General features: G+C 40.9%; 1 protein-coding gene and 1 long non-coding RNA gene across 3 annotated transcripts; both read left to right on the top strand.

The window, feature by feature from the left end:
- The first annotated feature begins 627 nt into the window (after positions 1-627).
- On the top strand, positions 628-9,643 carry LOC138353963 (uncharacterized). Its single transcript, XR_011223321.1, has 2 exons — positions 628-926; positions 7,058-9,643. It is a non-coding gene; the product is annotated as an uncharacterized lncRNA (long non-coding RNA).
- A 5,117-nt stretch (positions 9,644-14,760) lies between these two features.
- Positions 14,761-27,409, top strand: Asciz (ASCIZ zinc finger protein). Of its 2 annotated transcripts, none has more exons than XM_045756387.2 (7): positions 14,761-14,874; positions 17,701-17,860; positions 18,672-18,815; positions 19,522-19,730; positions 21,410-21,508; positions 23,578-23,814; positions 25,182-27,409. In XM_045756387.2, the coding sequence occupies exons 2-7, from the start codon at positions 17,723-17,725 to the stop codon at positions 26,266-26,268; spliced, it is 1,914 nt and encodes a 637-aa protein (XP_045612343.1). In that variant the 5' UTR covers positions 14,761-14,874; positions 17,701-17,722; the 3' UTR covers positions 26,269-27,409. The 2 variants fall into 2 exon arrangements, with proteins under 2 accessions (XP_045612343.1, XP_045612342.1); XM_045756386.2 differs by having other exon boundaries at positions 14,763-14,901.
- The last annotated feature ends 209 nt before the right edge of the window (positions 27,410-27,618 follow it).

Genomic DNA, 27,618 nt, shown 5'->3' with positions numbered 1-27,618 from the left:
TCCTCTGATCACCATTACAACGCACGCAGCGGTGCCGAGATGCAGCCGCCCAGGGCCTACGTTAATACTATTATCTTCCCTTTATTTGCTGGGCTATATGGCAGTATTAATATTATTCCGTATCGTTACTGTTATTCCAGCATTATTTTATTAAAATATAAATTGTTATTATGGTTTGGCGTTGCTTTCTTAATTTCTTCCATTCTGCGGCACTTGCCGTCAACGGTTATTTAAGATATTACATTGTTTTCTTCATTGTACGATTATTTACGACATTGTATTCTTATTATTATCCTTATTACAGTTACTGAATGGCAGCTCCCTGCCGTCGATTTCACTTTGCTCCTGTTCTAAAGATGTTGCCGAAGTTCACGGCGTACTAGCTGCGGCTCGCAGACGCTCATTGACAACACAAGACTACACTCAGCGGCCACTTAGGCAGACTCCTTGGCTTCTATCCAGCCCAATCACCCGTCTGGAGGCAGAGATGGGATAGAGACCAAGGGTAATGTTCCCCGCTCACATTCTACATCCGCTTAGGACACAAGCATGTTATAGATTTGGCTTTAAGAATTGGTTCTTATTCCATTTTATTGTTTATGTATATGTTGCTTAGTTGTTATGGTCACTGCTTGCATCACAAGCGGGGATGTTTCTGGCGGGGGAGAAAGAAACAATTGCGCAGCGCGTCCCGCGGCGTTGCGCGGGCAGTTTGGGGCCGTATAAATACGGGCGCACAACGGGGCTCCGCCTCACTCCGCCTGCCCTCGCCGCTGCCCTCGCAAAACTCACTGCTGCTCAGCGAGTCGTAAACACATAAGTTTAGCCCGCTCAACTGTTCTCACAGCATGGACCCTACAACAGTTCCTCGCGACAACGACTCGGAGCGACCCGTTAGGGGCGTCCTGCCCTTCTCAACATTTAAGGTAGTTTTGTGTTTTGTTGGCGCGCGGGACCAGTGTTTGTGTTGGCGCGTCAGACCAGTGTTTGTCTCTTTGTTGGCGCGCGCGCCCTGAAGCACGCCTGTTGGTTCAGCGTTGGTGACCAAATGCAGGTGCAGTGGTCCTAGAGGGGAAGGTGACCCTCGGTGTTATGGGGCACTGGGTTTTCTCCAGTAGGTGGCTGTTATTTGAACCACACTCGGGAGGAGGCCTGTCCACCCCTACCCTCTCCTTCCCCATCTGCTCAGCCCTGTCCTTAAGCTCCCCACCCAGTCGACGTGAGGTATGCTGTTGGGCGACTTCTGTTATGCCGTTATTTATTATTTACGTTCTTTATATGTCCTTCCTTACAGTCTGACTGTTAGTCAGGGTGTGTTTCCTCACGCTACAATATTTACTGTAATTTTACCTTTGCTTTCGCCCCTAGCTATAATTTTCATGGATTTGTATTTTCATAAGTTCCTTAATTTATTAATGAATTTAATGGTGGCAAGCTGCATGTTTCTTTTGCAGGCTTTTCATTCAGGTCTGTTTTAACTTTTGCTTATTGCCTATAAGTTATTAGGTAAAGTCAGCTAGGTTAGGCTAGCTGCCGAGTCACAGGCCTCTGGCCACCAGCTTTAAGTTTAATGGACTAGTTTTTCCATAAGTTTCCTTAACTTATTAACGAATTTATTGCAGTGTCAAGCTCCCTGTTTCTTTTGCAGGTTGTACATTTAGTTTTATTTAACTTTAGCTTATTGCCTTTAAGTTATTAGGGAAAGTCAGCTAGGTTAGGCTAGCTGCTGTGTCACAGGCCTCTGGCCCCTAGCTTTGTTTTCATGGACCTGTTTTCCCACAAGTTTCCTTAATTTACTACTGAAATTTATGCAGTGTTAAGCTGCATGTTTCTTTAGCTGGATTTAAATTTAGGTTTGTTTTAACTTCTGGTCATTGCCTTTAAGTTAGTAGGTAAAGTTAGCTAGGTTAGGCAAGCTGCTGTGTCACAGGCCTCTGGCCCCTAGCTTTGTTTTCGTGGACTTGTTTTCCCACAAGTTTCCTTAATTTACTACTGAAATTTATGCAGTGTTAAGCTGCATGTTTCTTTAGCTGGATTTAAATTTAGGTTTGTTTTAACTTCTGGTCATTGCCTTTAAGTTAGTAGGTAAAGTTAGCTAGGTTAGGCTAGCTGCAGTGTCTCAGGCCTCTGGCCCCTAGCTTCGTTTTCTGGATTTGTTTCCATAAGTTTCCTCATTTTATTATTGAATTTTATGCAGTGTCAAGCTGCGTGTTTCTTTAGCTGGTTTTAATTTAGGTTGTTTTAACTTTTGGTCATTGCCTATAAGTTATTAGGTAAAGTTAGCTAGGTTATGCTAGCTGCTGTGTCTCAGGCCTCCGGCCTCTAGCTTTAAATTTTCTTGGACTTGTGTTTTCCATAAGTTTCCTTAATTTATTATTGAATTTAATGCAGTGTCAAGCTGCATGTTTTCTTTTGCAGGTTTTACACTTAGGTTTGTGTAACTTTGCTTGCCTATAAGTTATTAGGTAAAGTCGGCTAGGTTAGGCTAGCTGCAGTGTCTCAGGCCTCTGGCTCCTAGCTTTGTTTCATGGACTTGTTTTTCCATAACTTTCCTTTATTAATGAATTTTATGCAGTGTCAAGCTGCATGTTTTCTTTAGCTGGTTTTACATTTGTTTGTTTAACTTTTGCTATTGCCTTTAAGTTATTATGTAAAGTCAGCTAGGTTATGCTAGCTGCTGTGTCACAGGCCTCCGGCCTCTAGCTTTAAGTTTTTATGGACTTGTTTTCCATAAGTTCCTTAATTTATTACTGAATTTTATGCAGTGTCAAGCTGCTAGTTTCTTTGCTGGTTTTACATTCGTTTGTTTAACCTCTGCTTTGCCTTTAAGTTATTATGTAAAGTCAGCTAGGATGTGATAGTTGTCGGGATCGGGCCCTTGCCTCTTGCTTTAAGTTTCTTCTGGCCCTGCATTTATGTGTAGTTTCCTCAGCAAATGTCCTGCATTTTACATTGCCCTTGCTGCATGTTTTTACTTTACTGGTTTACAATTGTTTAACTTATGCTTCACCTTTAAGTAAAGTCAGCTAGGATGTCCTAGATGCTGTCTTCGGGCCTCATGCCTCTCCCTTTAAGTTTATCTCGGACTCGTATTGATTAGTTCCATCAGCAATTTATTACTAATTATGCATTGCCTAAGTGCATGTCATTTTACTTACTGTTTTACCTTTATACTTGTTTCCTTGACTTTGTCAAAGTTATTAAGTACTGACGCTAGACAGTACCAGTTTCGTTTACCAGTACCAGTAAACGTTTTTACAGTCGTTTTGTCTGCCCGGTGTAGCCCAGAAGAATCTGCAGCCTCCCGGCTGCTGGCTTATCCAGACATGTGTGGCCTCTCAGGACGCTGGTTATCAGACGTATTGTCTGCTCGGTGTAGTCCGGAATATACTGCGGCCTCCCAGGCCGCTGGTTATCAGACGTTTTGTCTGCTCAGTGTAGCCCGGAAGATACTGCTGCTTCCCAGGCCGCTGGTTTATTCAGACGTTTAGTCTGCCCAACGTAGCCAGGAAGGTTGACAGCCGCTGCCGTCTTAGCTGACTGCGTTCAGGGGCTGCTCCCCAGCCGACGTCCTTCCTGCGATGAGTTAAGCCGACGTCCTTCCTGCGATGAGTTAAGCCGACGTCCTTCCTGCGATGAGTTAAGCCGACGTCCTTCCTGCGATGAGTTAAGCCGACGTCCTTCCTGCGATGAGTTAAGCCGACGATGTTCTACAGGTATTATATTTATATTGGTCATATAAATACACGGCCTTTCTGGCCGCGGGTTTATCCAGACGTGTTGTCTGCCGGTGTAGCCCGGAATCTACTGCGGCCCCCCAGGCCGCTGGTTTCTCCAGACGTTTTGTCTGCCCAATGTAGCCACGAAGGTTGTCATAGCCGCTGCCGTCTTCTCTGTCTGCGCTCGGGGGTTCATGTCCAGCCGACGTTCTTCCTGTGGTGAGTTAAGCTGGCGATGTTATTCAGGTATCTTATTTACATTGGCCATATAAATATGTGGTCTTTCAGGCCGCTGGTTTATCCAGACGTGTTGTCTGCCTGGTAGCCCGGAAGTCACAGTGGGCCCCCCCCCCCCCCCCAGGCCGCTGGTTTATCCAGACGTTTCATCTGCCGGTGTAGCCCGGAACGTTTCCACAGCCACCGACTGTGGAAACTTACAAGTGTTAATCCCGTTTCTCTAACGAATTATAGTCCAGCTTTATTTTGAGCATACTTTGTTTTGCAATTTATAATTATTTATGTTATAATTGTATTAATTGTAATTATGTTATAATAGCACAGTTTGCCTAGTTTCCTCAGTAGTTACAGTACTTTCGTTTGGCTCTTGCAGTTATTCACGTCGCTTATTTGGTTATATTTATGTTATGCATCTCCTCCGTTCCCTTAATGTAATATGGCTATATATCCACGCCGATTGTATACCCTTATTTTGTACTTGCAGATACCACGTGCCATGCCTTGCCCTATTCATAATTATGTTCTACATCTCGGCGCTAACATGCCTCCTGTTTCAGGTTACCTCGGACTTTCTTTCCCAATCAGCCTCCTTAATTTACTCCGACAGTTGATGCGTTGCTCATGTCGCATGTTTATTTTTGCGTTGCTGTGTCCAGTATGCTTGCCCACTTTTACCCTGCCTTACGTCATCAAGTAAAGACAGCCAGGATGTGCTATTTGCAGAGTTACCAAGTAATTTATTAAGTAAAGTCAGACAGGCAGTGCAAGTTGCAGAGTTACTAAGTAAATTATTAAGTAAAGTCAGCCAGGATGTGCTATTTGCAGAGTTCCTAAGAATTATTAAGTAAAGTCAGACAGGATGTGCTATTTGCAGTATTCGCGGGCCCTTATTTTAGCTTCACGTCTCCTGGCCCTGCATTTTTGCCTAGTTTCATCGGTAGTTACAGTAGTTTATGCTTAGCTTTGCAGTTTAGTTTCCTCAGTGGTTACAGTATTTACGCTTGGCTCTTGCAGTTTATTCACGTTACTTATCAGGTTATATTTGTTATGCTTTCCCTCCGTTCTCTTAATGTAAAAATGGTTATATATGCACGCCGATTGTATACCCTTATTTTGTACCTGCAGATATCACGTGCCATGCCTTGCCCTATTCAGGTGACCTGGACAGGGGGGTGGCCCCCACGTTGCCTGGGGCACGGTACACTCCAGCAGATGGCGGCGTCGAAGCGTCGTCGGGAACGTCGTATATTTAATGATATCCCGTTCTTTGCCTTCCTAAGACAATGTAAATTAAGATTTTATACGCTTATATGGAAGGTTTCTTATTTTGTACTGGCAGACATCTCGCGACATGCCTTGCCCTTCCTCTTAATTACGTTCTACATTTCAGCACTAACATGCCTCCTGCTTTCAGATTACCACGGATTCCTTTTCCCAAACAGCCTACCTTAATTTACTCCGACAGTTGATGCTTTGCTCATGTCGCATGTTTAATTTTGCGTTGCTGTGTTCAGTATGTTTGTTCATTTTCCTTGCCTTACGTCATTACGTAAAGTCAGCCAGGATGTGCTATTTGCAGAGTTACTAATTAAATTATTAAGTAAAGTCAGCCAGGATGTGCTATTTGCAGAGTTACTAATTAAATTATTAAGTAAAGTCAGCCAGGATGTGCTATTCGCAGAGTTCCTAAGTAAATTATTAAGTAAAGTCAGCCAGGATGTGCTATTTGCAGAGTTACTAAGTAAATTATTAAGTAAAGTCAGCCAGGATGTGCTATTTGCAGAGTTACTAAGTAAATTATTAAGAAGTCAGCCAGGATGTGCTATTTGCAGAGTTACTAAGTAAATTATTAAGTCAGCCAGGATGTGCTATTTGCAGAGTTACTAATTACTAGTCTTTTGCTGGGCTACCTTTATGCTTCTCCCCTTCCTGTCTAGGTATGTTTAGGTATGGCTAGCGGTGCGCGAGCCGCGGCTTATCGGTTCCTCCTACGTCTGCGTGTCTGTTAATTTTGTTATTGTTGGACTCGCAATTTGATTTGTATTTATTACGGAAAAATTTTTCTCCCGCAATTTACTCTTTGTTTAAGTTTCACGTTCAATTTGTTATTAAGGGACTATCAATTAGGATTTGTATTAATCTATTGCTTTGCCTCTGTGCCTTTAAGTTATTTTCAGCTAAGGTACGCTAGTTGCAGTGCATTCGGGTGGCCCCCCCCCCCCCCACAATTTTTTTTTTTTTCTCCTCCGGTTATTTCGTCCTATTACACTCGTTTCCCTCATTATATATTCTATTCTGAATTTTGTGCATTATATCTGACCTCCCATTCTTCATCGTATCGACAGTACATTAAGTTACATTTGGATGCTACCGAGAAGTTTAGCATGGCCTCGCGCACGGTGTCATGCAAAAAACTGGCCATTCGGCCTTCCTTTCGGCAAGCTCAAGCCAGTCAGTTAGCATGACGTCGGCCAGCTTGTGGTTGGCCAGCGCAGCCAGCATGCTGTTGGCCATACGGTCGCTAACGTTCTTTGGCCATCCGGCCTTCTGGGCTATTTTACTCTTCTTGTTCCTTCGCCATTGTTGTTTCCTACTACGTAATAGTATTCTATTTAATTTTACCTCGTCTATCATTAGGTTAGGGGCCCCTTACCTCCAACCGCTATTCCTTCCACTGCGCTCTGCCCGCTTGGTGCTCAATGCCGGTTTCTTCTGTTCCCTTTATTCGCAGCCACGACAAGCCGGAACCCCCCCCCTTCACACCCTACTGCGGCGAGGAAGAGAACGCGAGCCGGATATTCCTCTGATCACCATCAACGCACGCAGCGGTGCCGGGATGCAGCCGCCCAGGGCCTACATTAATACTATTATCTTCTCTTTATTTGCTGGGCTATATGGCAGTATTAATATTACTCCGTACCGTTACTGTCATTCCAGTATTATTTTATTAAAATATAAATTGTTATTATGGTTTGGCGTTGCTTTCTTAATTTCTTCCATTCTGCGGCACTTGCCGTCATCTGTTATTTACGATATTACATTGTATTCTTCATTGTACGATTATTTACGACATTGTATTCTTATTATTATCCTTATTACAGTTACTGAATGGCAGCTCCCTGCCGTCGATTTCACTTTGCTCCTGTTCTAAAGATGTTGCCGAAGTTCACGGCGTACTAGCTGCGGCTCGCAGACGCTCATTGACAACACAAGACTACACTCAGCGGCCACTCAAGGCAGACTCCTTGGCTTCTATCCAGCCCAATCACCCGTCTGGAGGCAGAGATGGGATAGAGACCAAGGGTAATGTTCCCCGCTCACATTCTACATCCGATTAGGACACAAGCAGGTTATAGATTTGGCTTTAAGAATTGGTTCTTATTCCATTTTATTGTTTATGTATATGTTGCTTAGTTGTTATACCCTTTCTTGGTATATGTATTGTTTATATTCAAGATTTATAGTGTTTCGTCTTACCCTGTTATAGTTGCTTTGTGCCTCCTTGCTGTTCTACCGGTTTTCTCCCACCTTTGCTCTTAGCAAAGGTACTTCCCCCTTCCGTTTGCTGGAAGATTCTTAGATTTGTTAGCCCCCTTCATTGCTACAGTATAATTATTCGGATGCTCTTTATTCATCCAGGATTGTTAATTAAGGTTTCTCTTAATTCCTGCTGCCGGGCTCCCTCCCCCGTTTTTCGTCTCTGTATTGATTCAGCTAGGGTTTCCCTCTCGTCTGTGCTCTTGCCTGTCACGATAACACTGCACGCCGCTTCTGCCCACCCTTACTGCCTTATATCTTTCAGCCCGGGGGAGGTGAGCTACGCGACAAAAAATCGACGCACGCTCCGACTGGACCAGGTATCGCTTACATGGTCAGGAATCAACACTCTTCGGATCCTACAAGCGCTCCTGTCACCAGGCGAGATTTCTCCAGGATCCTACGCGCTGCCCTCTCGGCGCTAGGCTTGACTTCAGATGACTACGCTCCGCACCCAGCTGTCTCGGGACGGGCTCGCCACATCAGAAATAATGGCAAACGGCAGGCGGAAGAGTAGTGCTCACATCCTACGTCAGACGGGACGTTGTTGCTCTGCTACATTGAGTGCCTCACGCGGCCAGCTGGCACTCGCCCTTCGGGGGGGGTCCGGCCGCTGGCCTGCGGTGGGGGTGCAGCGCCGGTCCCCAAGTGTCCCGCTGTCCGCAGCTAATACTTTGCCCAGTCTAGGTGCTAGTAAGCCCTACTTGTAGTCACACCCCCTTCTCCTTATCCATTAGGTCTTTTACGGCCTCTTGGCCGGGTACATTACGTGTTATGTGGTCTCTCACTTATTAGTTATTCTTTGTGTCCTGCCTGTTATATCCTAGTGTTATATAATTACTACACATTTGCACTCGGCCTTAATTCTAGTACCAGTTAACCTTTAGGTTTCTGCAGAATTAGTTTCCATGTCACTATAGGCTAAGGTCTCATACTTACTACGGGTGTACCTTTTAAGTTAAATCTAGTCCTTGGAATTGTTACTGTTAATTCTTACTTTATATATTTACTTTATATATTTACTTTATATATTTTAATATAAACGTTATATATTCCTTAAATTATATTTGAAACTTTGTATATTTACATGTTCAATATTAAGTTTTATATAATATCAACTTTGTTAAGTCTATAATATAAACCGTGTTTAATATAAACTTTATATAATTACTTACTTTATGTGAACTTTATATATTTACATGTTCTGCAGAATTTAATCTTCAATAAACTGTAACGCCCCATACTGCCAGTATCTTTCTCCCCCTGGTCAGAAAATGGTCACTGCTTGCATCACAAGCGGGGATGTTTCTGGCGGGGGAGAAAGAAACAATTGTGCAGCGCGTCCCGCGGCGTTGCGCGGGCAGTTTGGGGCCGTATAAATACGGGCGCACAACGGGGCTCCGCCTCACTCCGCCTGCCCTCGCCGCTGCCCTCGCAAAACCCCACCCTCCCCCCCTTTTGCAAGCGGCTGCTTTTGTACCCCCGTCATGCTTTGCACAGTTGTCCCGATTGTCTCCCCACTGCATGTGGGAAGGGGGGTGCAGCGCCGGTCCCCAAGTGTCCCGCTGTCCGCAGCTAATACTTTGCCCAGTCTAGGTGCTAGTAAGCCCTACTTGTAGTCACACCCCCTTCTCCTTATCCATTAGGTCTTTTACGGCCTCTTGGCCGGGTACATTACGTGTTATGTGGTCTCTCACTTATTAGTTATTCTTTGTGTCCTGCCTGTTATATCCTAGTGTTATATAATTACTACACATTTGCACTCGGCCTTAATTCTAGTACCAGTTAACCTTTAGGTTTCTGCAGAATTAGTTTCCATGTCACTATAGGCTAAGGTCTCATACTTACTACGGGTGTACCTTTTAAGTTAAATCTAGTCCTTGGAATTGTTACTGTTAATTCTTACTTTATATATTTACTTTATATATTTACTTTATATATTTTAATATAAACGTTATATATTCCTTAAATTATATTTGAAACTTTGTATATTTACATGTTCAATATTAAGTTTTATATAATATCAACTTTGTTAAGTCTATAATATAAACCGTGTTTAATATAAACTTTATATAATTACTTACTTTATGTGAACTTTATATATTTACATGTTCTGCAGAATTTAATCTTCAATAAACTGTAACGCCCCATACTGCCAGTATCTTTCTCCCCCTGGTCAGAAAATACCCGTTCTTGGTATATGTATTGTTTATATTCAAGATTTATAGTGTTTCGTATTACCCTGTTATAGTTGCTTTGTGCTTCCTTGCTGTTCTCCTACTGGTTTTCTCCCACCTTTGCTCTTAGCAAAGGTACTTCCCCCTTCCGTTTGCTGGAAGATTCTTAGAATCGTTAGCCCCCTTCATTGCTACAGTATAATTACTCGGATGCTCTTTATTCATCCAGGATTGTTAATTAAGGTTTCTCTTAATTCCTGCTGCCGGGCTCCCTCCCCCGTTTTTCGTCTCTGTATTGATTCAGCTAGGGTTTCCCCCTCGTCTGTGCTCTTGCCTGTCACGATAACACTGCACGCCGCTTCTGCCCACCCTTACTGCCTTATATCTTTCAGCCCGGGGGAGGTGAGCTACGCGACAAAAAATCGTCGCACGCTCCGACTGGACCAGGTATTGCTACATGGTCAGGAATCAACACTCTTCGGATCCTACAAGCACAGATCCTACAAGCGCTCCTGTCACCAGGCGGGATTTCTCCAGGATCCTATGCGCTGCCCTCTCGGCGCTAGGCTTAACTTCAGATGACTACGCCCCGCACCCAGCTGTCTCGGGACGGGCTCGCCACATCAGAAATAATGGCAGACGGCAGGCGGAAGAGTAGTGCTCACATCCTACGTCAGACGGGACGTTTGTTGCTCTGCTACTTTGAGTGCCTCACGCGGCCAGCTGGCACTCGCCCTTCGGGGGGGGGGGGTGGGGGGGGGGGTCCGGCCGCTGGCCTGCGGTGGGGGTGCAGCGCCGGTCCCCAAGTGTCCCGCTGTCCGCAGCTAATACTTTGCCCAGTCTAGGTGCTAGTAAGCCCTACTTGTAGTCACACCCCCTTCTCCTTATCCATTAGGTCTTTTACGGCCTCTTGGCCGGGTACATTACGTGTTATGTGGTCTCTCACTTATTAGTTATTCTTTGTGTCCTGCCTGTTATATCCTAGTGTTATATAATTACTACACATTTGCACTCGGCCTTAATTCTAGTACCAGTTAACCTTTAGGTTTCTGCAGAATTAGTTTCCATGTCACTATAGGCTAAGGTCTCATACTTACTACGGGTGTACCTTAAGTTAAATCTAGTCCTCGGACTTGGAATTGTTACTGTTAATTCTTACTTTATATATTTACTTTATATATTTTGATATAAACGTTATATATTTACTTTATATATTTACATGTTCAATATTAAGTTTAATATAATATCAACTTTGTTATAAGTCTATAATATAAACCGTGTTTAATATAGACTTTATATAATTACTTACTTTATATTTGAACTTTATATATTTACATGTTCTGCAGAATTTAATCCTCAATAAACTTTAACGCCCCATACTGCCAGTATCTTTCTCCCCCTGGTCAGAAAATGTGTCTTCATATGACGAAGCAGACTGAACCTCTTCCCACACTGTGGGACACTCGTGAGGTTTGACATCTACACTTGTGGGGTTTGTCAGCCGAATGTAATAAAACATGAGTGGTCATACTTCGAAAATGCCTGAACCTCTTCCCACACTCTAGGCACTTATAAGGATTCTTCCCCGAATGCACTAACATGTGAGTCTTTATATTTTCCGCTGTCTTTTCTATCTGTCTGTCTGTCTTTTTCTATTTTCTGCCCGAAACGCTTTGCGTAATAGTGGCTTTAGGCATTGTATGTACTAGCTCCTATCTATAAAGCCAACAAACTTTGTAAAATCTCTTTATGTATGTACCTTTGCCTAAATAAAAATTATTATTATTATTATTATTTTCACGCTGACTGAATCTCCTCCCACACTCAGGACACTCGTGAGGTTTGTCACCCGAATGCACCATGTGAGTCTTCATACCTCCAAGCTGACTGAAGCTCTTCCCACACTCTGGAGACTTATGAGCTTTCACCTTCATCGCGACAAGTGCAGAATATGTGAAGAATTTCGTGATGGTGATGCTCCATTAAGATAGGCGCAGTGTGTGTGAAGGTTATACCTTAATGCTGATGTGTGGAAAACACAACACCAGCGTTTTGTAGTGTAACTGGTGAGGCAGAGGCGAGTAGATCATGGCTCTAATCGTTGCTGCCTAATGTTTACCCACCCGGCAGTGCTGGGTGCAGGAGAGCCTGATCTAGAGGGTTGCACTTTCCTTAAGAGGTCTCCCGTCTCTTACCGGTTTAATGCACCGGATCAGGGTGGGGTCTGACCTCTTAAAGCAAAGTACTGATGATATATGGAGGGTGCTGTGTCCGCGGCTTGCATTTAAGTACCCCACTCGGTGCGCGCTATATAGTCGGTTAGTCTCCAACTCATGGTAATGCATTTTTTTCTTCGCAGAATTTCACCGCTTTTCTGAGAAAATCAGTGATTATTTATTTCTGGTGTGGTGCTCATAGGTTCTGTTACAACCTTCAATGAATCTTTTGAGGTCAGGATTGGCATTAAAGTTCAGCGTTTTATATATGTATAATACACATGCGAGAATGTGCAGTGACTTAATATCTAACATATTAAGAGATTTGAGTAGGGGTACCGAGTGATGTCTGGGGCCAGAGTTGGATATTGTCCTAATAGCAGCTTTGTGTTGAGTAATTAGAGGACATAAATGATTTTGGGTAGTAGAAATGCTTACAAAACAAGTCACAACCAAAAGGCTTAACAATCCCTGGCTTACAAAGGGAATACTTAAATCTATTAATAAAAAACATGACCTTGAGAAGAAGTATAGGTTAGGAATTGTCTCCAAAGAATTCTCAAAGAATTACTCATTATTGCTGTCTAAGATAATTAGACGAGCCAAAACTAAATACTACGAAGATAAATTTACCCAAATAAAGAGCAACATTAAACAAACTTGGAGAACAATTTCTCAAATATTGGGATCAAAGAAGTCTTTAAATAACAAACCGACTCTCCTGTCTAATAACGATGGTCAGCTTTCAGCCTCTGATTCTGCTACTGAGTTCAATAGGTTCTTCTCTTCCATTGGTTCATCCCTTGCAAATGATATTCCATCTTCCAGTACAGACATTAATGACTATCTCTCAGGCAACTATCCACAGTCTCTGTACCTAAAGCCTATTAATTCCACTGACGTCAATGAGATAATCCTTTCCCTTAAAACCAAGTCTGGTGCCCTTGAGGAGATACCAACTTTAATTTACAAAAAAGCCTCCAGATCTTTAGCCCCTGCTATTGCTTTGCTCTTCAACAAGTCACTTGAACTCCAAACCTTCCCAGATATTCTAAAAAAAGCGAGAGTGACGCCTGTCCACAAATGTGGTAATCTCACAGATGTTAACAACTACAGACCTATATCTATCCTGCCAAACTTGTCAAAAATTTTTGAAAAACTAATCTATAAGCAGCTTTACTCATATCTAGCCAAACTCAATATACTTAGCCCTTGCCAATATGGCTTCAGACCCAAAAAAAGCACTAACGATGCACTTATTAGTATGCTTAACTCGATTCATACAGCTCTTGATAAAAATGAGTTCTCTGTTGGGTTGTTTGTGGACCTGCGTAAAGCTTTTGACACTGTCAACCACCAAAACCTTCTTCTTAAATTACATCATTATGGAGTCAGAGGACACTCCCTACAATACCTCAAATCCTACCTTACTGACAGGCTCCAATATGTTTCTGTGAATAATACAATTTCTCCCACCCTACCCATCAACATTGGTGTTCCCCAGGGCAGCATACTTGGCCCTCTCCTCTTTCTCATCTACATTAATGACCTTCCAAATGCCTCCCAACACCTCAAACCAATTCTATTTGCTGACGACACAACCTTCATTTACTCCAGTCCTGATCCCCTTGCTCTAAATGCCACAGTAAATACTGAGCTAAATAAAGTCCATCTGTGGCTAACTGCCAACAAACTCACCCTTAACATTGACAAAACCTTTTATATTCTGTTTGGCAATAAATCCTCTAATCAAATAAATCTCAAAATAAACAATACCCAAATTTGTAACAAATTAGATGGCAAATTCCTTGGCATTCTCATTGACCACAAGCTTAATGTCCAGGGACACATTCTAAACATATCAAAAAAAGTTTCAAAAACTGTGGGCATTCTTTCTAAGATCAGATATTATGTACCACGCTCTGCCCTGGTGACTCTCTATTACTCCCTTATCTATCCATATCTCAACTATGGTATTTGTGCTTGGGGCTCTACTACCCAAAATCACTTACGTCCTCTAATTACTCAACACAAAGCTGCTATTAGGACAATATCCAATTCTGGCCCCAGACATCACTCGGTACCCCTACTTAAATCTCTGAATATGTTAGACATTAAGTCACTGCACATTCTCTCATGTGTATTATACATATATAAAACGTTAAACTATAATGCCAATCCTGATCTCAAAAGCTTCATAGAAGGTTGTATCAGAACCCATGAGCATCACACCAGAAATAAATACAGTTTTGATATTCCTAGAGTACGACTTAATCAAACTAGAAATGCTCTACAAATCAAGGGGCCCAGAATGTGGAATGACCTTCCCAACCATGTTAAAGACTGTACCTCTCTCAACCAGTTTAAGTTAAAAGCGAAGCTATACCTAATAAATTCCCTGTAACCTACCTTACCCTTCTATTGTCAACCAATGTCTGTTTTTTTTCTTTAAAGAGCGCTGTTTGTCGACATAATTGTATTTGTGCTGCTTTTTCATCTATGTTTTCATTTCTTGTTTTCATTCTACTCATTATGCTCAATTAGTATTAAGCTTGTCATTGAAGTTTATCATGCCCGAAACGCTTTGCGTAATAGTGGCTTTAGGCATTGTATGTACTAGCTATACCTATAAGTTAAACAATCCTTGTAAATATTTATTGTATGTATGTACCTTACCTAAATAAAATTGTATTGTATTGTATTGTAGAACCCCAAGCACAAATACCATAGTTGAGATATGGATATTTTCTTCTCCGAGGCTATGGGTCCCTACACTTGCACCAGAGGTGGTAACTAAACAAAAAATTGGGCTACTCTTATTACAAATTCGCTACTTTTAGACCGTCAGCTCGCTACTTCCAGCAATTTGGAGCTAGCAACCCTGTGTGTCTCAGTCTTGTCGTTGACGGCGAAGGGGACGGACGCTCTCTGCCGCCACCGGGAGCAGCACCTGTTCACTGGAGGATGAACCTTGGCTCCTTAGGAAATGTAGATGTTTATCTCTCAGAATGTTTGGTAATATGTTTATTGTTTGTGATGTGTTTATATGTATGTATTAACACGATGTACTGAACGGGGTGAGCATGGCTTGAGTTACCTCATCCCTTTGTGTGTATTTTACCTCATTAAACTTATTTCAATTTCAATTTGGCTCCTTTACTGCGTCTCACTCTTGCTGTGAGTTGGTCATTAAAGCATGGTTGACAGCCTTACGGGTATAATATTAACATTAAATGTAAGAACAACAGTTTTTTGCGGTCCGTAGAATTACCCAAAGGCTACCAGCATTACGTAAGTAATGAAGATATATATGGTGTATTTACTCGCTATAATGTTGGTGCTGAATGCAGAACATGACTAAAAGTTATTTTTACTCAGAAATAATCTTATTTCATAACAAAATTAGAAGTAAATGTGTAGCAGGTGCCGCCATAGGAAGTATAGGGTGCAAGTGACAATGTTGTGGAGCGACTTGACCAAGATATATTAATAATAATATTTTATTTACGAAAAGTACATACATAGATGCAGAGTTACAAACTTTCTGATTATTTATAGGCAGAACTAGTACATACAAATACCTAAAGCCTATATGCAGAGTGTTTCAGACACAGTCTCAATGGTGTAGTGGTAAGACACTCGCCTGGCGTTCCGCGAGCGCTATGTCATGGGTTCGTATCCTGGCCGGGGAGGATTTACTGGGCGCAAATCCTTAACTGTAGCCTCTGTTTAACGCAACAGTAAAATGTGTACTTGGTTGTAACAACAATTCTTCGCGGCGGGGGTCGTATTCCGGGGACCTGCCCAAAACACTACGCGTACTAGTGGCTGTACAAGAATGTAACAACTCTTGTATATATCTTAAAAAAAAAAAAAAAAAAAAAAAAAATAAATTGTCAGCCTCCTGTACACAGTGATCCAGTCGTCACTTCTCTGCTCAAATTGTCACAAAATTTAATTGGTGATATTAACAGGTAGAATCCACATTTATAATATCTAGCATAAATAGCCACAAAAGATTTAATATTTATTTAAAAATGTGTGGAAGTTAAATCAACTCCATAGGACAAGAGTTTTATGATACAGTATAAATACCATCTTATTCGTTGGTATGCTTTCGCTACTTAAACTACCCATGTCTTCGCTTATAATAATAATAATAATAATAATAATAATAATAATAATAATAATATATTTTATTTACTAGCAGGTACAATGGGAAGGTGAGATTACATTAGTGATATTTTTACATGCAAAGCCACTAACATGCAAAGCGGCAGGTTCTTAATCTAACATATCGAGCAAGATGAAGTAGTACATCGTAGCAAGGTTTTATATCAACAATATAAATTGACAGAGGTGATTACACTGCTAAAGATTAAGTACTTAATTAGTCTTCAGTACTTATATTGGGGAAGTGGGTAGTTCAAGATAGTGTGAGTTTGAAGCACAAAGGAAACTATGAGGATGAAATCAGGTACTTTTTGGTTTTACTTTTGAACAGGGCATGGGTTGGACAATTTTTTAATTCATCAGGGAGTGAGTTCCATAGACTGGGCCCTTTTATTTGCATGGAGGGGTGAACAATCCAATGCTTAGTGAATTATGCTTCACAATGATAGGAAGAGCCGACATCAAAGGATCAAAAAGCGACATCGCTATGAACACTTGGCCTCCAGAAGCCAGTTATCACTGGGGTAAATTTTCTGACACTTCTTGTTTAAAATTCCTAAAGTAAAAATGATCAATAGGCCTTGCTTTCGAAGTCCATATTCGTACTGAAATAAGGATCACGCCAGCATTTGCCCTTTTGCTGTATACGAGGTTTCTATCCATGCTGAGCTAGCCTTAGGACACCTGCATTATCATTTGAAAGATGTACCACCCCAGTCAAACTCCCCACATGATCATGTCCTCAGAGCGGACATTATTAGAACAACATATATGTCCAATCACCATGAATTCTGCTCCAAAATAATGTCCAGGAGTCATATTTCCGATATTGTGAAAACTGTAAGTCAATTTAGACAAAATCTAACCCATCGTCCTTTTCACTAATTTGCATATTTTTGGTATAAAAAGTCGTAATTTAAAACTCCAAATATGTGTAATCACCGTGAATTCTGCTCCTAAATAATGTCCAGGAGTCATATTTTATATATTTCCGATATTCTGAAAATTGTAGGTTAATGTGGGCAAAATCTCACTCATCGCCCTTTTCACTTACCATACCAATGAATAACGAGTTTTGCTATCCAATGATATATCCTATGATAGTTTTGAAAACTATTTTGCCTGAAATGCTCTGCATACTATTAGCTTTAGGCATAGTATAAACCAGCTCTATCAAGAAATCTAACATTCTGTTAGTAAATCATTTTGTATGTACAGTACTGTATGTACTTTTACCTGATTAAACATTATTAATATTAATATTATTATTATGATTATTATTATTATTATATTTTAATACATAGAATACACTCCAGTTAAGCTTCTGACCACCAGAGGTGCTAAAGTTTCTCAATTATTATGCGGTTCATATGGTGATTGCTATCATTATTATTGCAACGATTACGTAGATTCATATTGTATAGTGTGTATATGGATAATTTCAGGAATTTAATGAGGTAATTAGGTAATCATGATTTCGATGAGCCTAAGTATGATACTGGCTTTGTCTCTCTGACACTGGGAATATCATCCTTATTTTTTCTAATTTTACATTAGCTTTGCCCATCTATCTTTTAAAATACAATACTCCCTCCACCTTCTTCATATTTTGTCTTTGGTAGTAAACATGTCTATTTCCAGATGTGAATCCCTGACCAAAGTAATGGCAGCCAGTGAAGTAGTACAACATGTGACCCCAGACGAAGAGAGCTTATCATCCATCTCTGTTAACATTCGTTGTCCACAAGGATGCCCTCGCACATTTGCCAACTCTTCTGCCCTTAGGTTACACTTGAATCAGGTAAAGTTGACTTGCTCTGTCTAACTGGTATCACTGTTTAAAAGTTGAACTAGGAATGTCCCCGCGGAGCAGTGGTAAAACACTCGCCCCACATTTCGCTAGCGATTTGGTCTGGGTCACTCTTACCACTATGAGGATCTGCAAAATTTACATCTCATTTCCTTCTGAACAACGCTAATCGAGCCTGACCTCAGGCCAGGAAAATTTATTCCCTGTCCTAGCAGTCATATCTCCCAAGACAAGAACTTTATTAACATCTTGTGGCTTCTTTTCACAATAATTGAATTGATTCCAGAACACCTTCGTCTCGTTCTTTCCTAAAAAGTTCTCGCAGCACACTGGAAAATAATCACCTTTAAATGCGTATCTCACTCTTTATATCTCTCCTACACTCCAACACATTCATAAATTAATTCATTCATGCCCTCTATTTTTGTTGTTATATATACAAAGCAATTTTTCATTTTTCTTTTGAACATTAAACATTGTGCTCATTGCCCCTCTGCCTATGCTCAATACCCCAGCCTGAGCTCAATGCATCAGTCTGAGCTCAGTGCCCCAGCCCACATAACTTACCCTGGACAGTGTTCCATATGATTCCTGAACTTATTATAGCAATGAGAAAAATAATGCACAAAGTGTGTTATGATAGCACTTGTGCTTGCTATAGAACTGTTAACATTGCCCACTCTGTTTTCATTACCTCACTATTTATGTTCCTTAGTATACCAGCCTCTGGATACTTTTCTCAGGTGTGTGCTCATGTTCTTAAAACATTTCTAGGCAATTTTTATATGTTTTGTATTTGTAGGTCCACCGTCAAGAAAGTGTAAGCAGTGTTGCATCAAAACCAGGAGTGTCAGTGTGGTATCACTGTCCTGTAGAGTCCTGCATTTATCACAACAACTTTGGTGCCAAGGGAAGACATTTTCCAAATTTGAAGTACCTTAAACAGGTAATTTATATCATGTATTAAAATCTTTATAGTTGCTGTAACATGTAAAACTAATAAGGAAGTATTCTAATTGTCTGTACAGTACAGTGGAACCTCAATTTTATGAACTATATGTGTTCTGTTAAAGAATAGTTTCTGTTAAATTGAGGTTCTTTTCCATCTTCTGGAAGGGGCCTCTTGTAAACCCCCTGAGCTACCGACTGGTATACTTGTCAAACCCTTAATACCGCACCAGGCTTTATCGATTTATTAAAACCTACCGGAGACCATTGCCAGAATCTGGTCCATTCAGTGGAGGGAGGGAAGGAAGGAAGAGCCCTCTCATTACAATTAATGCTCAGTATACCGTATTTAAGGGTCCCAGTAGTACTGTCGGGTTCATTCTCAACACTGAATCGAGAATTCCGGGTTCGAGTCCCAGGCAGGACAGAAATGGTTGGGCACATTTCCTTTCAACTAATACCTCTGTTCACCAAGCAGTGAGTAGGTACTCAGGAGTTGGTCAGCTTGTTGTGGGGTTGCATCCTGGGCGGGGTCAGAAACACGGCAGTGGGGGGAAGGACCTCGATAAAAGCCAAAACGTGTATGAATACACTCTGGCTTCCTGTCCTGACACAATGAATTAATACTGCAACATCATAATGTTATATATGCATGCATCCAAATTATCATAAAGTTTTACTTCTTATACATTATTTTTCCACAGCACTTCCTCAAAGTCCATGCAGCTCGCTTACATACATGTGACTGTGGGCAAGCATTCAGTACCGTAGCACTACTTGCCCGCCATCAACGTGCTTGTGGAGTCAAGCTCTTGTGTAGCTGTGGTAACAGCTTTTCATCTGTCGAGACACTGCAGACTCATGTTCGCCGCTCTGGCCATACTTTTCACCACTCCACTGTTCAAGCATTAAGGTATATAGTATCAAGTTTTAATGGTTTAACATTTATCTTCTCAAGTTTGAATTAATAAATGATGCAGTTTGAATATTCCAGGTCCAAGCTTCTGGACTTGCATACCAAGCCTGGACCTGCATAAACCTACCAAACACCAGGACTAATCAGTCATGCTTATAGAGAGCAACACGAGTATCTAATAACAACTTTATAACCAAATAAAACTGCCCAGGAAGTTAGTGAAGCAAAACTGTGTATCTTAATAAAAGAAAAATGGAAAGAAGGGAAGTAGAAGTTTTCCCAATGTCAACAATCAAGCTTCAGTATCCCAGTGAGCCACCAGATAACAGCTTAAGTCATCCAAGGGCTACACAGGCGTTCCCTATCACTTGCATGTCACTCATAATGGTCCCAAACTCCAAGGGAAACATGTTAAAAGGGCCAGGTATGAAAGCTACCGAGGCTTTCGAGAAAAAGGCATTTCATTACATTTAGAACTTGAATTCTTGGCTAGCCTCCAGTAGTTTTTTGTTTTGTAGGCCTCTGGTACATATTTTCAACAGTACTTGGGAGAAAAACTTGCTTTGGTAAAATAAACAAATAGATGACAACGGCAGTAATAAGAGCATTAAGTGCAGCAGATCAACCAAAAGAAACTATTTCAAAACACTGAAAAAATTCCAAATCCCTTAATGCTTATATAAGAAGTAAAACCAGGACAGAGACTCAGTAGGACCCTTGATAGACGAAAACAACCAAATTTTAACTGATGATACAAAAGGCAGCTGACAGTTTGAATGAATACTTTACTGCAGTGATTACACTGTGATGATTAGACATTATGCCAACACCCAAACAGTTTGAAGCAGGAAAAAGAATGAGTTATGCAATATCTCCATTACATGCTCCTGCTTTGTAGTGTCTTAATGGTTTACACTGTGGAGAGTTGCTTCGGAGATCAACCTCAGACATAGAGCATTGTGTGGAACCAGATGCTTCTCTCAGTGATTCCTTGATTGCTGTTGTTTCCACCCTTGTGGTCTTGACTTCCTCAATGTGCTTGGATGGGCTGGGCTTTAAATGGGGGTTGGTGGCCTCCCCGATCCTGTTGTGGTAGGTAGTGCTGAAACCCTGTGATGGTGGTTGTAGCTGGTAGTTGAATTAGTAGTTATTGTAACAGGGTGATAATTGCTGTCCTTATGAGTCCCAATGATTGCTTGCAGGGGATATAGTGGTTTGTTCTTATTTTGTCTTAGAGCAAGCATGTTGCTTGGTGGTTGATTAAGGTGATAGACAATCCACTCTTTCCCTAACTACATGCCTTGACCATATGTAGTTATTTTACTTGGCGAGTCAAAAAGGAGTGTTTCATTTCACTTAATGCCCTACTTTGTAACAAATTATTTCTAGTTTTATAGTGAGCTTTGTATTACATTCTAAATAATGTCTTTGGTAATTGAATAAAATTGATGTGTAATTAAAAAAAAAAAGTTCATAAAGAGAATCAATATTTGAATTTGGTGAGAAGTCAATTTAAGTTTTGCACAAAAAATTTAGCAATTTTAAATTTTTATATCATTTGACTTCCATAGAGTGTATATGACTCAGTAAGTTTTAAACAGATTCAGTGACAGCCTTAAAATATTTTGAAATCCCTGTGTATAAATTCACCGCATTTTCTCTCTCTCCAACTTCAGAGCAAGAAAAACCTTACAAACGGAGCCAGCTTTAACAATACAGTCACCTTTACAGGGTGGTTCTTCTCAAGAAGTCTGGACTCACCACATCCCACTCAAGTAATGTCTTGCTGTAAAAACTGTTAAAAATGTTAATTTTGCATTTCTTATTCTCATGCATCCTAGTAAATACATTAGTTTTATGCAAGATGCTGAACAGGTTTTGAAGATTTTGTCTTAAGTCTTTGCATGTATTTTTTCTTTGCTTTAAGGCCCCTCCCAGTGGTCCTGTAAGGAAAGAATTGCAATAGTGTGAATTAGTGTTTATCTAAGTTTATCTATCACTTTCATTGTGTAAATTAATATAAATTCCTCTTAATACTTTGCTGACTTTTAGCATATTTTTAAAAATAGGATGAATAGAGTGAGAGAATACAGATAATGGGACTATAGGAGTGTTAGGACATACTTTCAGGATGATCAACAGCAAAATTAAATTAAAGAGAAGTCAGTTATTGTAATTTGTAATGCATAAATCTTCAGAAGCAACAGACCAGCAGATTGGGGTCACCATGGTGCAGTGGTAACACACTCAACAAGTGCTTCATGAGCAATTTGGCCTGGGTTCATATCCTGGCAGGTGAGGATTGACTAGGTGCCAATCCTTAACTGCACGTCTCTGTTCACTTGGCAGTGAATGGGTACCTGGTTGTTAAACGATTTGGTGGATCATATTCCAGGGAAAATTAAGATTAAGGATCAGTCCGAAATGCTATGCATGCTCGCATCTTTACAAAGATGTAAGAAAACTTGTATATATAAATGAAATAAAAATATACAGTAACAAAAAGTTCATCCCTCACAGGAGGTTAAATGGATGAGAAGAAAAAAAACAAGCCCTGGTTTTATAGACAATAGAAAAATAAAAGTAAACAAAAAAAATAAATAAAAAAAAACTTGAAAAAGTATAGGGAACTGAGTGCATACACAAATAGGGAGATACCAGAGAGAGCCAGGAATGAGTACATCAGATTCCTGAAGGCAGCAGAGCAGCAGTTTGAAAATTACTTTATCACAAAGGCAAAGGACAAGCCAAAGCTGTTCTATAACCATTTGATCATATGTTCATTCTGCTGGGACAGGAAGAAACAAAATGACAAGAAGTGTGTGAGGAATTTCAACAAGACATTTGGTCCAGGAGGTTTACAGACATGAAGAAGATTGAAATTTAAGGAGAATGGACAGCAAGTAGGCAGTAGCAACAGAATACACATCACCTTATAAGAGATGAAGAGACAACTGGAGGAATCAGATATGATAAAAGCAGCATGACCAGATCAGTTATGACTACTGGAAATTGCTGCAGTGATTGTTACTGACCAACTAGAAGTTTAACCATTGGGCATCGCAATTTGTGTCAAGTCCAGAGGTACAGAAATGCTGTTGTCATCAATTGACGATTTAAACAATTATTGTCTGGGTTTTACACGTGTGAAAAGAAAGGATATACAGTAATAGGTTTATGTGGATGTAATGGAGTTTACCTTGACCCATGGAAAAAAATCCTACCATTTGATGGTAGCAGGGGAATCAAGAGGCCATTCAGGACAGTATGTCCTCTGTCCTGAATGGCCTCTGCCTTGCAGGTATCCATTGTGCTTACATGGCTGCTGCTTTTGTAGCACAACTATGCCAGATGAGTTCGACGGGCTCACCATTGCCCTTGCTGCTTGGAACTTTTTGTTCCGAGAAGGTGAATCTAAAACAACAAAACAACATACCAGCTAAGCTGTCACATCAACCTAACTGTTCAGTTAAGTTGCTGTGAGTTTTATTCATGCTTTTTCAAGCTTTTCATGCTTCCTGCCCCCTAGAGGGGACAAGACATTGTTTAGAATGGTACTTGCTTGTGGTGGGCAGAGACTTGTCACAGGAGTGTGGCGTAGCAGTAATGACCCTTCTGCACATTGCTATTAGCTCAGGAAAGCTATCGAATAACCAGCCAGAAAGTGGTGTTTCGTGAATTTCGGTACTCTATAACAACAGTGTCACAATATTTTACTCGAGATGTGATGGGTTGAATATTTTCTCCATCTTTTTTTCCATCTCGGAATATGTTGCTGAATATTCTGACCATGCTGAACACTTTAAGATTGCAAGGGTAATTATTAAGGATTACTTTTTTGTAGGTATCACACTATTGATGAGAGAGGAAGAGAAGAAGGTGGTGTAGTTGGGATAATCAACACATCTTCCTCTGTGCAATCCATGTTTAGTTCTGTGCTGCCAACTATATGTGCAGCTCCTTCCACCATCTGCTCAGCCTCTTCCACATTCAGTCAAGTTACACCGCTGCACCTCCAGCAACCAACTCATTTGTTAGCGGCTATTGCCCTTAGTGAACTGGCTGCGACAGCTATGAAAAGGTATAGTGGTTTGTCATATGTCCAGCAGCCTGGCCAAAACGTCAGTAGTTTCCAAGCGTTATATGACAGTGCTGGGAAGACGGGACACCACGAGCGTAGCTCTCTGTAACTACACTGGGGTAAATACACATAGGTAATTACACACACACACACACACACACACACACACATAGGCACACTCCATACACAGTTTCAAATGTAGATTTTATAGAGCCCAATAGGCTCAAGAATCTGTAAACTAGTTGATTGATAGTTGTGAAGAAAGCTGAACCCCTGCAAGCACAGCTAGGTGAGTACATACATTCCTCCTACCAGACTCTAACGACATGATCACCCACCATCACCAGTAACCCCCTCAAATAGTCTGCTCATGTACAGGGGCAAGAAAAACTCTCACCACTCTTAACCTGAGCCAAAGCCAAGAGACTTGCTCACTATTATGGTATGCAAATGAATGAATATAAGATTTCACAAACCCCCCTCCCCCTCCAAGTGAAAAATATTAAATCGAATAAAAAAATTTTGCTTTGCTAACTACTGGATGGTCAATCAGCCTCTATCCTGACCACCATTAAATGGCAGCAGCACCTCCACAGTATTGTTGTGGGAGCCAAAAAAACATCCTTGATGCCTGGCAATTGACAGTGCCCGCCTCCGGGTTGCATCACATGAGAGAAGAAATATATCGGTGGGAAAGAATTGTGGGTGGCATGATATTTAAAGCTGTCAAATGAAAAAATGAAGCTTTATTTTAACAGAGTATACACTATACAGTCTGTACATACAGTTCTAACAATCAATAATAGTCTATAATATTTTATATAATTTTTTTTATTTCATGTTAATAATACATTATTTTTAATGTAATGCATGTTATAAATAAAGGCTGCAACATGTCATTCAGCAACTCAAAGGCACAGCCTAGGATTCAAATTATTATCTGCATCAGGTGATACTAAAACTGCATTAATTTTGGCTGAATTGCATTGTTAAGTTTTATGCTCCAAAGAAAGTGAAGATTTAAACCAGTGTACTGTAGATGATTTGAGGTTGTCTAAGGTCTTTTAGGTACATTGATAGAAGGATTGTAAACATAAAATGAGGTTAAGAGTTTAAATACTTGATATTTTGGTTAGTGGTTAATGGATGGCATGACAATGTTGTAACACTGTGATCCAAAAGGTGAGGCTGTAGAGTGCAAGTGGTGGCTGACAGGTCATGGCTAGTGGTAAATCATTAAATCTATAAATAACAGAGTATTGAATACTGCTTTATAATTTTATTATTTTTTGAATTACCAGTAATTACTTTTATATAAACTTTAACCTGCTTATTTAAATGAAATCTAAATTTCTCATTTCACCTAGGAGTCCTTGTGTGGATGTTGGTGTCCAGACAGAAACAGAAGTCCCGAGACGTTCAAGGAGAAAATCTAGTCCAGGAAAGTGTTGGGCATCAGCTGGAAACTGTACATTGCCTTGGAATCTTAGCAAGCGCAAACGTACAGCAGAAACACAAACAAGACTCAGTCACAGAGATAGCAAACGATTACAGGGAGGTACACTACTCCATCTGTCTGAAGCTCCAGCAGAAACTGGCATTACTACTGGAACACACAATACTAATGGTGAAAATGAAGCGACATTTATTGATATTGGTGCCGAAGATTGTAATGATGATGAAGGATCTTTTGAAAGCCTAGCATTGCAAGTCAATTTACCAGAGTTTATTACTGCCCAGCAAAGTACTTCTGGCACACAGACGAGTCCCCGTGTAGCTGGCCTCTCACACCCACAACTCCATAATCTTGCTATATCTTTGTTCGACCGTGCATGTGGTGATGATGAACCAGGAATTGCTCCACCATCAATGTCTATTACATCAACACAAACACCAGAGCATCTTGATCCCTTTGGATCTACACAGTTGTTTATTGATGATGATGATGATTTGCTGGAGGTAGTAAGTAATACAACAGTGGGTGGAAGAAGAAGACCACCTTCTCTGGGCCACATACGCTCATCGAGCATTGAAACCCAGACAGATCATGACGTCCTCCTCAGCAAAAATGCTGATACTCCTGATGACAGTGATGAGATTATTCTAACTACTACAGAAACACAGACTGATCCTAACAGCCTTCTCATCTTGACTGGGAACAGTGTATATCAAAGTCACGGGTCATGTCAAGCATCATATGAGGTACACGAGAGTGACAGTTTATGGTGCACTAGTGAAACACAGACATACGAAGATTTCTCGGATATAGAGCAGTTTATGCGGTCGACGATTCATACACAGACGCCAGATCATAGCCATAATGAACTGTTCCCTGAACTTTCTTTCTCTCACACTCAGACTCAAACTAGCTTGGATGATCCTCCATCCCTTGTTACAACACACACACAGACACCTACAAATAAACAACTACCCTCAAGTGTTTCTGAAATGTAACTATTATCTACAGCTAGTAACTGTATTTGGAAATGCAATTAAGGCCATTTTGCTGCATATAACTTTAAACTCTGAGAATACAGGCTTTCATAAAAAATACTAAATATTTAGAGCACATCTTGCTGGATTGCTGCTCCTTCTCTTGGAGTAAACCCTAGCAATTGTCCAGTGATATATAACAATTGTTTATTACCTTATGATTTCACTTGGAAAGAAAATTTTCATGCAAGTTTGTGAAAGTTCGCAGAGAGAAGGGGGAATGAATCAAGGTTAGTTTGAAAAAGTGATGGCAAATATACACCACAAAGAGATGTTTTACCCACACAGTGATGGATAAATGTTCTGAAGCACTTGGCCTCCCTCTCTTCCCCTTCCTTACTGTGTTCATCCCATGGAGCTATTTATGGCAAAACTAAACACTATACACAAACACAAGATCTTGTCTTAAGATCTTGCATGTCACACACACACGCACTCTCTCACGCTTCTCTTTACATTCCTCTTGTGCTGTCTAAACTCTAATACAGTATGGCTGTCCCGCTTACTTGTTTGCCTCTCCTTCCACTCTTCATCGTCTTGATGCTCTGCACCATACTAGGTTACGCCTCGGTTCTGGTGCCTTTTGTTCATCCCCTACCCTGAGCCTGTGTTGAAATCGGCATCCTGTCCCTACAGGATTGTCGTGATCGTTATTGTCTTTGCTACCTTGCGTGGTCCTTACAACAGTCTCACTCGCACTGATGATGTGCTTTACCCATTGCTCCTTCTGTGGGCCCTGTTCCCTTTCACCATCTTGCTTTTTCTATACGGTTGTCTCGCTTGCAAGACAACTGCAAGCACACAACTGTGTGTTTGTCAACTGTCCTACAGTTGGTGTAGGACAGTGTACCGGATAACCACCTCATCCAGGTCATCATCCGGTACACTGGTCGTCGTGCCTCGCTCATTGCTGCTTGTCCACATGAACTGGATCCCACTTAACAAAACAAATATTACGTAGTTTTAGAAAAATTCTTGGCCATTTTGTAAATCTTAGTCCAGCAGGATTACCATATTTAAAGTTTAATGCACATGTATTACCATCGTTTATAACCATGTTAAACACTAATAACGAGTAAACTCGCTTCTGGCAATAACGCTCTTTATGAAGTCGTCCTTATCCTTGTCTTAAATAGTAACTAGCTGGAAGCCTCTGCCAAGACTAGCAGTAAGAGTTGGCTTGATCCCAGCTGTAGGTATGTTATTCACGCACCATGAGAAATAGTAGTTCTTACCAGCCCTCGATATTTAGCACCCTCTGATTATTCCACACATTTGGTGCTACATAGCCTTCCCGGTTTGGTGCCTTCT

Source organism: Procambarus clarkii, chromosome 60 (assembly GCF_040958095.1).
Source record: "Procambarus clarkii isolate CNS0578487 chromosome 60, FALCON_Pclarkii_2.0, whole genome shotgun sequence".
Lineage (NCBI taxonomy): Eukaryota > Metazoa > Arthropoda > Malacostraca > Decapoda > Cambaridae > Procambarus > Procambarus clarkii.
This window is presented reverse-complemented; position numbering and strand designations above follow the sequence as displayed.